We start from the raw sequence: 13,320 nt of genomic DNA on the forward strand, positions 1-13,320 counted from the left end.
TAAGAATATGCATAGTCTTTGACCGAGTAATTATACTTCTATCAGGAAAAAATCAATTGATAAGTATTTATGTACAATGATGTTTCTCACAGGACATGTTATAAAATGAAAAAAGTATGATGACCTATACATCCTACAGTAAGGACTAGTTAAATAAGCTGTAGCACATTCAAGCGATGAACTACTGTGTTCACATATTAAAAAAAAAAGTTTCTCAAGAAAACTCATAATGGCCACACACCAAAATAAAAGAATAAAAAGCAGAACAGAGTACAAAAATGCATTTTCAGGGACTTTCCTGGTGATCCCGCGGTTAGGACTCTGTGCTTCCAATGTAGGGGCACGAGCTTAATCCCTGGCCAGAGAACTAACTTTTTTTGCCGCACGGCCAAAAAGTTTTAAAAATGCATTTTCAGCTCGATGCTAATAAATGTGCACGTGCGTGTCCGTGTCTGTGAGAGAGAGAAAGGATAAAAGGACTAGAACACCGAACAGTTATTCGGTTAAATGAACTGGTCATTTCTAGGTGACGAGAAGATGAGTGAAATAGTTTCTGTTTGGGGGTTTTTCTAACTTTTCAGCGATGAATATCTATCTCCCTAAAACCAGACCCAGCCACACAGCCCCCAGGCTTGCTGCCCCCCATTCCAGAGGCCCAGTGGCAGCACTCACGTGGAGGGTGTGGTCTCCCTTGCTCCTCTCTTGGTGGGCTGCCTCCAGCGCCTTCTCCAGCCTCTCCCGTTCCTGCTGCAGGTTGCTCAGCTCCTGGGTGACCTTCTTAATGCTCCTTCGCAGTCTGTGGTTCTCTGTGCTCTTGCTGAGGTTTTCTGAGCGCAGCTCAGCCAAAAGGGCTGCCTTTTCTAACAGAGCGGCCTCGTAATCTTCAGACCCCTAGAAGAAGAGGAGAGGAGGGAAGCTGGGTTGATTGTCACAGCTCAGTGAACAAACCAAGAAACCCCGTGCTCCTCGGTCACCCCCGGGACCGGGGAGTGGGGCGGGGGGCATGGAAACTAACATAAACAACATTCAGGACCCAAAGAAAAATTATATGGATGTTTTTAAATAACACAGGGTATCCTTTATGATACGATGTTGATATTGAGGGGGGGGAAAGACTACAGTTATTGTGTAAAAGAACTTTTTTCTTTTTTAAGATGATAAAGAAAAGCACAAATGTTAGTAACTCTCTTTAGTGGGGTGTGAACACATGATTTTTTTCCTTTACCTCTCTGTATTTTCAAATATAGGGTTACTGAGCATGTTATTTCTATAATAGCTTTAAAAATTGTTATTTTTAAAAGATAGAAGATAAAGAATTTTATTTCAAAGGCAGAGATGCAGTCAAGCACGAGCGATGTTCATCTCTGTTAGGACGGCTCCAATTCAGAGTCACCTAGAGAAGGAATGGTCAGCCGGGTAACCGACAGCCACCGCAAGAGGCTTTAACTTCAGCAGTCAGATGTCTATACGCATCAAGAACAGGTTTATTTCAGTAATACAGTTCAGCAGAGAAAATACAAATGTGACTATCAAGCATATGAAAAACTGTCATAACTCATCAATAATCAAAAAGGGCAAATTAAAAATGAGCTTTTGTATAATAAGGGAGATTGTTTTAATGAGAATACCCAGTGCTGGCGAGCTCACTGTGAAATGATACAATCAACATTCACCTCTCCAGAGCTGGCCAAGCGTCTAGAAGCTAGAAGCCAAGAAATGCACTGACAGGGCTCCTGTGGACAGATCACAGATCAAGCATGTGCACACTGTGCAAAGAGGTTCACAACCAGCCCCGTAATTCCACTCCTAGGGTTCAATCTCAGGAGAAGAATTCAAATATACGGGGGGGATGCTTTATATACCGTCATTCATCACAGAATAAAAAGTAAGACACAACCTAAGCGTGCAAAGTATGAAAGTGAATAAAGTATGACAAAGCCACACGATAAAACCTTAAAACCACTGTTTACAAAGAGCTGATAATATGTGAAGCAGCAGTTAGAACTGGACATGAAACCAGTAGATAGACTGGTTCCAAACTGGGAAAGGAATACATCAAGGCTGGATACTGTCACCCTGCTTATTTAACTTATATGCAGAGTACATCATGTGAAATGCCAGGCTGGATGAAGCACAAGCTGGATTGGCAGGAGAACTATCAATAACCTCAGATATGCAGTGGAGAAGGCAATGGCACCCTACTCCAGCACTCTTGCCTGGAAAATCCCATGGACGGAGGAGCCTGGTGGGCTGCCGTCCATGGGGTCGCACAGAGTCGGACACGACTGAAGCGACTTAGCAGCAGCAGCAGATATGCAGATGACACCACCCTTATGGCAGAAAGTGAAGAGGAACTACTGAGTCTCCTGATGAAAGTGAAAAAGGAGAGTGAAAAGGCTGCCTTAAAACTCAACATTCCAAAAACAAAGATCATGGCATTGGTCCCATCAATCCATGGCAAACAGATGGAGAAACAGTGGAAACACTGACAAATTTTATTTTCTTGGGCTCCAAAACCACTACAAATGGTGACTGCAGCCATGAAACTAAAAGATGCTTGCTCCTTGAAAGAAAAGCTATGACCAACCTAGACAGCATATTAAAAAACAGAGACGTTACTTTGTCGACAATGGTCTGTCTAGTCAAAGCTATGGTTTTTCCAGTAGTCATGTAGGGATGTGAGAGTTGAACTATAAAGTAAGCTGAGTATCAAAAAACTGATGCTTTTGAACTGTGGTGTTGGAGAAGACTCTTGATTAGACAGCAAGGAGATCCAACCAGTCTGTCCTAAAGGAAATCAGTCCTGAATATTCACTGGAAGGACTGATGCTGAAGCTGAAACACCAATCCTTTGGCCACCTGATGCCAAGAACTGACTCATCTGAAAAGACCCTGATGCTGGGAAAGATTGAAGGCAGGAGGAAAAGGGGATGACAGAGGATGAGATGGTTGGATGGCATCATCGACATGATGGACGTGAGTTTGAGTAGGCTCCAGGAGCTGGCGATGGACAGGGAGGCCTGGTGGGCTGCAGTCCATGGGGTCGCACAGAGTCAGACACGACTGAAGCGACTTAGCAGCAGCAGCATACCAACCCTACAAAATACACATTATCATCCCTCTTTAAGTCACTACGGCTCAGACTGTTAAATGACTGGCCTGTCTTAAGACCGTAAGGGATTAAACCTGGGATTCACATGACTCCAGAGCCTGTGCTCTTTCCAGGGCATTTTACACCTCGCCCATTCCAGGGAAGTTTCCAATTAACACCAATAAACCACAAAAAATTATAACAAGAAGACTGGATTCAATGGGAGAAGGCTAGAGACAAGAATACCAGTTCAGAGTTGTTAAATATAGAGCAGCCATGGTTGTTATTTAAATAATAGATATTAATCAAGTGATCAAAGTCCTGTGGGAAAACCATGTAAATAACAACACAAAGCCTCTTTAAAAAATCTAAGTTCAAAAAACTCAAATTCATACAACCGATTCGCTTCATGAAAATACTTCCCATGCTAATTTCCTCTTAGATGGCCCTGCGGAAAGCTTCTCTGGAGAAGTTGTTTTTTGTCTTTTTTTTTTTTAGCCTTCTCCTGCAGGATAGCCTGACTTCTGGATTCCATTTCATCACTCAAGGGCCTAATGAACAGGTGGCAACATCTGGCCCAGGGAGACATGGTCAGAAACTAAAGCCCAAATAATATCACACAAATTGTTCTCCACAGTGTAAAAACGATGAGTTCGCTAAGAAGAGCAGAAGGGCCAGAGTTCCAAGGCCAGTTCAGACTGTGTGACCCGGGAGAGGTTAATTTCTCTAAAGTTCGTTATCTTACTTGTGAGACTGATCGCTGTTTCCCAGGATTGTTGTAAAGGTGAAAGATGATAACATACAGTCTTGTTTCAGCTGGTGCAGGATGAATCAATCTAGACCCCCTCTGCCCTCACTTACTCTACTTTCTTTCAATCAACAGATAATATGGAGAGTTTCCTCAAGCTAAAAACTACGTGTACGTCATTAACAGAATCTGAAAACAGACCGAAATAAATACTACTGTATTTTTATGCCAGAACTACATCACCCAACTTAAGGATGAGTTAACGTTTAGTGAGTTACTACCTATGCCCAGATACACAATCTATTTAAGCCTGATAAGGATTAGGGGACGTAAGTGTGACCATCTGGATTTTATGATGTGTAGGCAGGCTGGAGAGTTCAAATACCTTCCCCAAGACGAGGCAAGCTGGTGAGGCAGCGTCAGATGCAACTCCATGTCCCACCCCAGGTTCTTCCCAGTGAAAGTAATAAGATACATACAATGGACTATATGCAGCTGTTTAAAAAACTGTATAAAAAGCGCGTGCGCGTGCACACACACACACACACACACACACTCACACTCACACTCACAAACGAGTGATGTCAAACTTCTGAGTTCTGAGTGAGGTCAACAGACGGCACCAATATGCTGGTCATGACACTGTCCTATGGTCACACAAGACTCTCGCTGCAGGGGAACTAGGTCAACAGCAGGGAGAAATTTACTGCAGGTGAATCTACAAGTATCTCAAAATATTGGTTTTTTACAGACTGGCTAGATCTAAAAAAAAAAATCAGGATTGGCTAGACCTACATGTACTGCTGTGGCGAGAATGTCCAGTGAAAACGAGAGACTACAGAACAGAATGCATAATGATGCTGTTTAACTCTTCAAAGGTGATACATATATATATATATATATGCACTTTGAAAGAGTTAAGGTGTTGAGAGTGAGTATCTTCAGATGTGGGTTTACTGGTGGCTTTTCTCACCCTCTCTCCACCATTTTAAATATTTTATGAATTTCTTGCGATGTGCAATGTTACTTTTACAAAGCCATGCAGGGGGTGGAGGACGCGTAACACTGGTTCCAATCTGAAAACACATCGTTCAAATGGCTTCAGAGGCGGCACAGCCAGGCCGCACTGCAGTCCTCAGAGTCACCCTGTGATCAGAACTCACATCTCTGCACTGTGGCCCGAATCCCAGAGTCTGAATACCACTAACCGCTGCTCCACTGTCAGGCTCGACGCCGACCTTGTGAGCTCTGGCTCTGACGCTACAGTTAGTTCAATCACGTAACATCCCAAAAAGGTCCCCAAATGTCAAAGACAATGCATTTTCAAGGGTCTGTGCAATATTCAAATTATATATACCTTGTAATTAACGAGCCAATAGAGGGGTCTGGTATGCATTTATTCACACACGTGATCCAAGTGGAAAGAGCACAGATTTGGAAGCCAGACTTGAGCTGAAGTCCTGGCAACCTGTCAAACAGGTGAGCACGCTACCTCCATGCTAAGGGTTGAACGAGCGCTCTCTGAACAGCCAACAAGCCAGGCAGAACCTGAGGCGTTGCAACAGCATCTGCTCTTCACACTTCTCAAGATGAGAAACCTGGCCGACACCAAACTACAAGACCTCAACAATCACTCGGACAGGCTTTTGGGGCTGAGGGTTATGAAACTCATAAATACACATAAAAAGTCAGGGTAACATTTAAACGGATAAGACTTTTCTTTCCTTCAAGGGCCAATAGCAAGTAAAATATCACAGCTCTTATAAGGATATCTAGTCTTTGCTTATCAATTGCCAACATATATTTTTTTCCCGAAGGAATGGGTAATATGGATGGTTTTCCTAAGAATTCAACTTTTAAGGCTTGTTAATTTCTAAGCAAGTAAAAAAAAAAAAAGAAAAGAAAAACTCAGTGCAAAGTATAATCTTGGCTCCATTTCATCAACCACCACCAAAATAGTTGGGAAGGCAAGGCTGAAAGTCCCAAAACAGAAATGTATCTCTCCTTGCAATACACCAGGATTGAAACCAAATTACTTCAGTTACTCTTACTGTGAACCGAGGCTCTGAAAAGATAAGGCATGGGATATGAATCTTAGGAACCAGTCTTAAATTAGATTTAACTCCTAACTTCTACTTTATAACTAAAAACAATATGAGCGGGAGACGTGGGAGGGGAGAGTTTTAAGGTGGTATGGGCTTCATCAGATGATGGAGCTTCATCAATTAACCAGGTATTAGTAACAGGCAAACACTGTATAACATGGAAAGAAAATGCTAATTCCAAACACAGAAGCGTAATTAACAAGAGAGAGGGACGATCAGGGGATGACCGGCACAAGTCCGTGCAGTCCCGTGTTGGAGGGAAAAAGGAGAACAGGCAGGCCAACCGACCGAGGCTGGGAACAGATACCTGGCCAGGGGCAGGAAGCCCGCAACCGCCAGGCTCAGAGGGGAGGCAGGGAGGGACAGGGAGAAGCACAGGCTGGGGCGTGAGACCGACTCTGGGGTCACATCCTAGCTCTTTCCACTACGGTGACCCTGAGCAAGCTACTTGATCCTCTGAACCTGGATGTCCTCAGCAGAGAACAAGGACAGGAACAGTGCCTCAGGGGGCTGCTGAGCAGACTCACTGAGCTGATCCACGTGGCACAGCGCTTGGCACACAGTGCATGCTCAGCGGGGGCCAGCTGTTACGATCAGCAATTGCTGCATGTAAGTCCTGGCCCCTGCAAAGCTGTGTGACAGTGAATTAGCCGCGCGTACCCTTGCTGAAACTCCAGAAACCCCTCAAATACAAGGTGGGTGGGGGGTGAAAACTGGCTTCCCCACCGGGCTGTGAAGGTCAGACAAGATAATCTACACATCTCACAGTCTACTCCAACTCCTGAGCTAGGGCACTCGGCCCTAAGCCCGGCGCTCGCAGCGCTGGGTGCAGCTGTCACCGTCTTCATGTCAGACTGAGGAAGGGGCTGGCAAGCGGCCCACAGCTGCGGGAGAAGCTCCTCTAATCGGCTGAGCCAACTCTGTTCTCACGACCTCTCGGAGCTCCCTGGGCTCCTAGCGGCACGGTCCTGACCTCGCAGGGGTAAGGATCACAGGCAGGACCACTTCAAACAAAGCCAACACTTACCTGGAATTTCTGGGTCTGCGCTTCCTGGGGGGCCTCTCTGGCTTTAGCAAAGGCAGCACTGAGCACTTCGATCTCGGAGTTAAGTTCTTCAATCTGGGTAAAGATAAGGAAGAGTAGCCAAGTGTGCAGCTGGGATCTCCTCTCTGTGCATGGCCCAAAAGCCACTCCTGCTGAACTGGGACCCCTTATCACCGAGGGCTCTGTAGTCAGAACAGTGGGGCTTCTCGTGCGACTATCTGCTGGCTGGACGACGTTAGGACAGGCACTTCACCTCTCTGAGACCTCACCCCTCAACGGTAACACGAGGATGCCACACTCACCCCCGAGCACTGTTAGGCGTGAACAACGTGATGTGCACAGGTGCTAACTTAATGACCTGCTCAGGCTTAGGGTTACTATTGGGTTAGCCAAAATGTTCCTTCGGGTTTTCTAACCATCCTACAGAAAACCCAAATGAACTTTTTAGCCAACCCAATAGTACTGTTCACAGAGATGACCCACCACACCACCCAGCCTGGCTCCTGCCAGAACTCCGCCCTCTCCAGTGACCTTCTCCTCAAGTGACTCAGCCACGAACTCCCCAGCCAGCCCCTGGCCTCTGCGAGAAGCCAGCTGCTCCACCACCCGGGGCCCTGCACAGCGAGGAGCTCCGCCTTCAGCTGGGTCCCGAGCTCCCAACACGCGAGACAGACACGGACTGTGGTTATGAACCAAGCCTCTGCTGCGGCTGACGCCGGCGGTTACTCACCCTCCTCCTCCTTGGCTTCCCCAACCCCGGATTCCTGGTTATTAGCATCCTGCCCCTGCGGCCACCTTCCTCTCCTTATCTGTGAAACTGTCAACCCCTGCAGCCCAAGGCTCCGCCTTCTTGCCCACCCTACGCTCTCCCTGGGTAAGGAGACCAGCTCGCAGAATTTCACTCACACGTGTAGAAGACTGACTCCCAGATCCACACCTTCAGGCCTGGGCCTTCCCCAAGTTTGGGACTGGTATGTCGACTGCCTCCCGGACCTCTAACCTGAACAGTCCAGGGGCTCCTCCGAGTTGGCACCTTGTAAACAGTATTCTTGCCGAGGAAATCCCATGGACATGGGAGCCTGGCGGGCTACAGTCCACGGGGTCGCCAAGAGGCACACACGGCCTAATGACTGCACCCCCGCAGACAGGCTCACTGCCTCCAGGCCGCCCCGTCTCTCCACGGCCCTCCGCGACCCGCACTTTAAGGGGGCTGGTGGGAGCACCCAGCCCCAGGCATGCAGACAGAAGCCGCCGCGCTGTTCTTCCTCTCAAGTCCTGCATCTAATCACCAAATCTCCCCAGATTTACTTCTCATTTTTTGTTATTTCCAATTTGCTTTCTTGAATAAGCCCCACCCCTCCCCTCCTACTTGCTGTGATCACTGCTGACTCAGGCTTTCTGAATAGGGGGGTTGGGGGGCTCACCTCAGCACTGGCCTCCCTGCCTCCATCCTCTCCCTCCTGCCACCCCGTCTGGATACAGTCTCATCCCCTGGGAGGGGAGTACAATCACACCCCTCCTGCTCCAGAGCCTGCAATGGCCTTGCTACCCGAGCAGCTAAACTCACTGACTTCCACCACCACTGCCCCCCGCAGCCTCTCTGGCTCCTTCTCTTGCCTCACTTAAGCTCGGTGCTTGATGCTCTGACAGGCTTCAACTGTTTTGCTTCGACAAACACACAAGGAACTCTTTCCTAACTGAATGCTCTGGCCAGCGTTCTCTTCCCCGCATGAGGCGGCCTCCGCATCTCCACCTGCCTCCCCAGCTATCTCTTGGTCCCCTTCTAAGGTTCAGCCCGGACACCTGCTCCCAGAGGAAGCACTCTGCTGAGCTGCTCAGAAGCTCCAGAAGTCACTCAGGGTGCCTGCGGTGGTGCTCCCACACCCACTCTAAGCAGGACCAGGCCCCCTTCCCTCCACCTGCACAGCCCCCTGCACGCCCCTCAGTCACGACCCCTCACGCTGCCTGCGTCTCCACTAGACTTTGTCTCCACTGTCTGTGCCGAGCAGCGACAGGCGTGACGGATCACGATCCTCACAACAGGAAGAACACAGAGGACCACCGGGCACCACCTTGGAGCCCAAGGGCAGCGGGCCAGGTAGCAAAAGGCAAGGGGGACTTCCAGGCGGCGTGACTGGGGTTACGGTGGTGCCACCAACGCAGACGAAAGCAAGAGAGAATGCAGCATGATGGTGGGATGAGGGGCGGTGATGGAGGTGCTGAGTCTGATTAGAAAGGACCAGCGCGGAGGAGCCTGTGAACCATCCAGGTGAGACGTCACAGTCATGCCCTTGTCTCCCAAAACACCGTTATCTCAATTTTCTATTGTCTTTCAAAAGACTGGACCTACTCTCCAACATGGTAGCCACTAGCCACTTGGGCTTTTGGGCACTTGAAATGTGGTCTGTCTGACTTGAGATGTGCTAAGCCTATTCGGACTTCAAAGACAAAAGTCCAAGTTTAAAAATGGTAACTACCTCCTAATTATTTTTGTCTTCTGGCTTACGCGGTGAAGGGATAACATTCGAACTTCACTTGTTTCTTTTTACTACTTTTAATGTGGCTACTAGAAAACTTTAAATTGCATCTGTGACTCACATTATATTCATACTGGACATCCCTGGATTAGCCTCTACAGCAGAATTTCTAACGGACAGTACGACCCTTCCCCTACTTTCCACACTCATTTCAGCTCTCTTATAAATTTTTTACCCACAGCTAAAAATTTAGGGTAAGACAGGCCAGTCACAGAAGCTAACAAAGAAAAATCTCACTTCGGGTGTGTCCGACATACCTCTTTTTCCTTCGCCTTTAATGCCATGGTTAGACCCTGAATGGCTTTATCCCTCTTTAAGCTATTTTTCTTTTCCGTAGCAATTTCTCTTTCCTTCTCCCTCAGGTCTTCCCGAAGTGCCTAAATTAGATTAGAAACAGATTCACTAAGTTGATGCGTTCTAACCAAAATGCACTGTAAATATATCTTTAAGAGCACACTCAAACGCAGTTATTCTATCTTCTTCCTGTCAACCTGTGATTAATGTTTCCAAGTAGCACTGAGCGTCGCGGCATCAGCTCCCAGTTACCGTGTTGCCGCTCACGGCGACGGGGATGGGTGGAGAAAGGGGATCAAATCAGTTAGGATGATGACAGCTGCTCCCATGGGAAGGACTCCAGTGTCTTCTGGAGCCTGAATACAGTCACAGCAGAGCCTCGGAAACCACACTGGGTTATTTGGGGGAAATAACAGATCATTAATTTCACTCCGTAATGCTACAAAAGCTGCAGAGAGCTTGGTTTGATGGAGACTGAATATGTGCATTTAGAGTCTGAGCTCATTTCTAACCTAACTGCCTCCCACCCGGGCTGCTGTGAGGATCAGATGAGATGATGGACACGAAAGCGCTTTCTCGGCTGCAGGCATGACTCGGACGTGGGCAGCTGAGACTGAGGGGCCCCAGAACAGGGGCTCTGCAGTCAGACCGGTGGGTCTGTATCCCCGCTGCACCTCTTCCAACTCTGTGACCCTGGGGACGGGACCTCGCCTCTCTGAGCCTCATGGGTTACATCTGAAAAATGGGAATGCCCACTCCACTAAGTCATCGCCAAGGTTACCAAACCCTCTCTCACGCGCCTAAGGCTCAACTGGCAGGCAGTGGCACTCAATGACTGACACCTACTGTCACACAGAGTTACCTGCTGCACCCGGAAAAAAGCCGAAGGATACATCCTCAAGACGCTTTCAAAAACTGCATCAACATACCTGGATCCTCTCTTCAAAGCGATTTCTCTCCTTTTCCCGCTCCATCTGTGCAGCCTAAGAAAAGGCCTTCGTTAGTGCCCGGAAGGAACCCACAGACGAGGAGCTCCCCCAGAACAGTGAGAGTGAGCACTCCATTTACTTTCTGTCTCCCGCTGCCGAGGCCCTCACGAACCCAAGCATCCACTCCGCACGTCTCACCTGAAGTCCGCCCGAGGGAAGAACACCCAGACAAGTAACCCCCACCGGCTGACCACCAGCCCAAGGAGCACGAACCAAGGAGCCGCAGGAAGGGGCAAAAGCCACTACTGCAGAGCACGCAGGGAGCGAGAGGGGTCAGAGCCGGGCGGACGCAGCCCATCACGGCCAGAGGCAGCCACGGAGGCTACAGGGCTCACGGCTGCGGCGGGGTAGAGACGAGCCTGCTCCACGGAGAGACTGAGACGCTCCGTGCACTCCGAACCACCCCTGGGCGTGCACGGGCCCACAGCCACCCCGGCTCCACCCAGGACCAGAAGATTTCCGCCGGGGCTGCCTGCCCCTCCGGGCCTGCCCACCTGCTTCAAAACCGCCGGCCGTGGGAGCCCCAGGCAGAGGGCAGGGGGCCCGGGGGCTGCAGGGCCTGTACCAGCAACCCACCTCTTGGAGCCAGGGAGAGCAGAACAACTCCCTGAGCGCGCCTCTACACTCAGCAAGGGGCCCATGAGCGCCGCCTCGCAAGGTGCCAAGATCAGCCAAGGTGGAACGCTGACCCCCCCTCCGAGTGAGCAAGTTCCTTCCATTCCGCACCACCTCTGAGGCTTCAGACCAGAGCTGGCCTCAAGCCCGCCTCTAACCCCAGCGACAAAACAGGTACATACCACTACACCACCCTACAAACAACCCGATGGTTGAAAGCAAAGTTCCCAGGCAGCAGCATATGAACACATGGTAAAACAGAGGCGTTCAGGCATGGACTGTATTTTTAACCAACTCTACAAACACCCAAGACTGGAAAGAAAAAACCTGCCAGGGCCCCTGGCAAAGGAGGATTTCTGCTAATTCCTCAGCTCACAACAGGGACCTGGTATTTTGAAGGCCAGGGTGTGTGACTGTGGGGACTGAACATGTACTCATCCCACAGGGGGGTCCGGTCGGGTAATTAAAGCCCCCACCCCCGCCGTGCCTCACCTCAGCCTCGCCCTCCCCGTCTCCCCTCAGAGCAGCAGAAAGTCCTTGGAGTTCTCCAGACGACACGGTTTCATCAGGAGATGCCATCTGAGATTTCTCCTCTTTAAGGCACTGAATTAAAGCGTCTTTCCTCTTCAAAGACAGCTTCAACTCCTCAATCAGTCTGAAAGAGAACACAATTTAAATATTAATTCTAAGCTGTTCCCTGAGCTCAGCGGAGCAGGAGGAGGTAGGAAACGGGGCCAGACACCTTCAAAGGAGACATGTCCGAGGACTGAAGAGCTGCGTTTTGCAGGTGGGAGACCAAGGGCCAGAATTCACGGGGCCTCCGCGGTTCCCTCGCCTCCAGCCCACTCACGGCCAATCCACCCCCTGAGCAGCCAGACTATGGCCAGGCCGAGTCACCCTCCTGCTCAAAGGCTTTCATCAGCCCCCACTAGCGACGGCCATGCATTATGAATTTGGGCCGGGCCGGGGCGGGGCGGGGGGGGTGGACCGAGAAACCTCCTCTCCCAAGGAAATCTGGCAGTGAGACTGAAGGGCAGGACCGACGGAGCAGAGCTGCTGCAGCGAGCCTGAGGACAGCAGTGTGTCTCTCCGGGGCTTCTCGGGGCAACGTGTGAACAGACTGGCTGCCACAGGAAAGGGCCAACCCCTCAGCAAGGCCCTCGAGGCCCTGGCTTAAGGGCCAAGGCGGCCGGCGGCCCTGCTGACAGCCGCCCTTCCACCCCAGGGCCTGTCCAGGGACCTCCGTCCTGCGGCTCGAGGCCCCCCCACGCTCCGTCTACCCGGGACCCCCTCACAGCTCTGCTCCCACCCCCACCTGATGACGCCCACCCATTCACCGCCCACGGTCAGCCAGGGCCCCTCAGGTAGAGCTGAGCACGACCCTCTCTGGGTCACCGAATTACCCCTTACCCCATAGGAAGCTCTGCTCCCTGACCTCAGCCAAGCTATTTAACTTTTGAGTCTGCATTTCCTTGGCTATAAAGTGGGGACAACTCGGCTTCTGTGGAATGAAGATAAGCTATTTAAAATGCTTCATGACCCCAGGCACACGGCAGACCTCAACAAATAACAGTGGCTAAGATTACTTAAAAAAAAAAAAAAATTCAGCAATGAGCATTTTGTTAGTGGACCCTGAGAAGAGTCTTCCTAGCTAAGCCTAGAAAGCACCTCGGTAGGATAAAAAGAGCAATGGCTTGGAAGTCTCAGAGCTTCCTGAGCGCCGGAGGTAAAGGTGGGGCGTGAGCTAAACGCAGCTGAAGCGCCTAGCAATGGACTGGAGTACCTGACAATTCATGTCCACCTGTACAAGTCCTGTACCGAAATCCTAACCCCCAAAGGTGATGGGATTAGGAGGTGGGGCCTTTGGGAAGAGGTTGGAACCCTCAGGAGCGGCAA

The 13,320-nt window shown here is 49.9% G+C and overlaps 1 protein-coding gene across 1 annotated transcript in view; it reads right to left on the reverse strand.

Moving 5' to 3' along the window:
• CDK5RAP2 (CDK5 regulatory subunit associated protein 2) overlaps nucleotides 1-13,320 on the reverse strand; it is a 180,402-nt gene that overhangs the window by 119,268 nt on the left and 47,814 nt on the right. Inside the window, exons 8-12 of the mRNA XM_052644504.1 lie at nucleotides 11,917-12,079; nucleotides 10,750-10,803; nucleotides 9,784-9,903; nucleotides 6,972-7,064; nucleotides 673-891 (exon numbers count right to left, since the gene is read on the reverse strand). Coding sequence (XP_052500464.1) covers nucleotides 673-891; nucleotides 6,972-7,064; nucleotides 9,784-9,903; nucleotides 10,750-10,803; nucleotides 11,917-12,079 — 649 coding nt within the window. The remainder of the gene's footprint in view (nucleotides 1-672; nucleotides 892-6,971; nucleotides 7,065-9,783; nucleotides 9,904-10,749; nucleotides 10,804-11,916; nucleotides 12,080-13,320) is intronic.

The sequence above is a fragment of the Budorcas taxicolor genome, chromosome 8 (genome assembly GCF_023091745.1).
Source record: "Budorcas taxicolor isolate Tak-1 chromosome 8, Takin1.1, whole genome shotgun sequence".
In the NCBI taxonomy this organism is placed as follows: Eukaryota; Metazoa; Chordata; class Mammalia; order Artiodactyla; family Bovidae; genus Budorcas; species Budorcas taxicolor.